We start from the raw sequence: 1,988 nt of genomic DNA, 5'->3' as shown, positions 1-1,988 counted from the left end.
GAGGCGGGCGGGGATTGGCGGGCGGCGTCATATGACCGGTCACGTGCTGGAGGCAGCTCAGTCCAAAAGAAAATGGGGTTTGGTGTAAATCTGGGGGTGTAATGTTATCATATATCACGCTACCTCGTAAAACCGACACTGAAGCCTGCCGGACAACAAATCACAGGTCAAAATTATGAGCTCTTCGTATTATGTGAATGCGCTTTTTAGCAAATATACGGCGGGGGCTTCTCTTTTCCAAAATGCTGAGCCTACTTCTTGCTCCTTTGCAAGCAACTCCCAGAGAAGCGGCTATGGACCAGGCGCGGGTGCCTTCGCCTCCTCCATGCCCGGCTTGTACAATGTGAACAGTACCATATATCAAAGCCCGTTCTCTTCCGGATACAGCCTGGGCTCTGATGCCTACAACCTGCATTGTTCCTCTTTTGATCAGAACATTCCCGTCCTCTGCAATGACCTAACCAAACCCAGCTGTGAGAAAGCGGAGGAAAGCAACCTGCACAACCAGGCTGAGGCTAATTTCCGGATATACCCCTGGATGAGGTCTTCAGGTAGGGGCGAGCGGGGCTGGAGCTGTGGCAGCCAGGCAAAGCGTGTCGCCAAAATTACTGTCAGCACAGCCTTGATGGTTTTAATTATAGCCGAGGCGCCATTGCGTAGAAAGCCCGTGGCATTGTATGTAAATGAGTATCATAAAACTTTTTATTGCCCAATTAATGGGTTCTAGCCTCGTAAATTTATTTAACTCCATTTGCTATGGAATTTTAGCATTGAGTTTATTCGCGCTTTTTGCTGCAGAAATGCGGAGAGTTGGCTGCGTGCTCGCAGAGCCCCTCGGGTGAGCGTCCCCACTGCCCTCCGCCGAAGTCGGGCAGAAAAGCTCCGCCCGGGGGGGAAGGGGAGCCCGGGAGCGGGGTCGGCTGTGCCGGGGCTCCGCCGGGCCGCGCCGCTTTCCCCCCCTGCCCCCTCCGCGGAGATAAGAATCTATAGAAACGGACTGAACAGGAAAGCGGAGGGAGGGGAGGGAGCCGGGGGGGGCTGGGGGCGAGAGTGTGTGAAAAGCGAGAGCTCGCTTCTGGGGCTGAACGCGGGGTATTGTTTACGACCCGGGCGGGGTAGGGGAGCGGCGTGTGTGTGTGTGTGTGTGCAGGGAGCCCCAGACATTAAAATAAAATAAATACGGCCCAGCCTTCCAGATTTTTATTTCCCCTTGCGAAACGCAAAAGCCTGGAAGGTTTTAGGGAAATATATCGCCCGGGGGAAAGTTCCTCCTCCCAAAAGCAATTTCCTCCCCCACCTCCTCTCCTGAATGCTTTCTCTCCACTTTTTCTATGTCTCGAGCAACTTAATTTTTGCTTTGCCCGAGCAGGACAGGTCGTGTCGCTGAAATGTCTTTGTTAGGACAAAGTGTGTGTGTATGGGGGGGGAGGGAGGGTGGAGTGGCGGGGGGGGGGAAAGGGAGGAAGGGGATTATTCACTCTCGCTTGGGCCGGTTTTGTTTTGGTGTTTGTTTTTACGTTGGAAAAAAATAGGGATGAAATAAAAAAGATAAAACTTTCCTCTTCTCTTCCTGCCTAACCGCTGGGCGCGTGTGCCTGCCTGCCTGCCTGCCTTCAGGTCCCGATAGGAAGCGAGGGCGCCAGACCTACACCCGCTACCAGACCCTGGAGCTGGAGAAGGAATTCCACTTCAATCGCTATCTGACTCGGCGGCGGCGGATAGAGATCGCCCATGCCCTCTGCCTGACGGAGCGGCAGATCAAGATCTGGTTCCAGAACCGGCGGATGAAGTGGAAGAAGGAGCACAAGGAGGAGAGCTCCAGCACTCCGGCTCCCAACGAGCCCACGTCAGCAGCAGCGTCTGTGGAGAAAGTGGAAGAAGATGAAGAAGAGGAGGATTAGAGAGTCCCATTCGAGGAAGCAATCTCTTAGAATAACGTACGCACGTGACAGCTGTAAAAGCTCCCTTTAAAGAGAGAAAGGAAAAAA

At 53.6% G+C, this 1,988-nt stretch overlaps 1 protein-coding gene across 3 annotated transcripts in view; it reads left to right on the top strand.

Annotated features, from left to right (window-relative positions):
• Window positions 1-1,988, top strand: part of LOC100538839 (homeobox protein Hox-A7) — an 11,259-nt gene extending 9,271 nt beyond the window's left edge. Inside the window, exons 1-2 of one of the 3 annotated variants that reach the window (XM_010712842.3) lie at window positions 40-551; window positions 1,618-1,988. In XM_010712842.3, coding sequence (XP_010711144.1) covers window positions 176-551; window positions 1,618-1,901 — 660 coding nt within the window. In that variant the 5' untranslated portion in view covers window positions 40-175 and the 3' untranslated portion in view covers window positions 1,902-1,988. Of the gene's footprint in view, window positions 1-39; window positions 552-1,617 lie in introns of those variants that run through there. The other 2 variants (XM_010712843.2, XM_010712844.2) reach the window with 2 other exon arrangements.

This window comes from Meleagris gallopavo, chromosome 6, assembly GCF_000146605.3.
Source record: "Meleagris gallopavo isolate NT-WF06-2002-E0010 breed Aviagen turkey brand Nicholas breeding stock chromosome 6, Turkey_5.1, whole genome shotgun sequence".
In the NCBI taxonomy this organism is placed as follows: Eukaryota; Metazoa; Chordata; class Aves; order Galliformes; family Phasianidae; genus Meleagris; species Meleagris gallopavo.
Note: the sequence above shows the minus strand (reverse complement) of the source record. Positions and strands in the feature narration are given on the sequence as shown.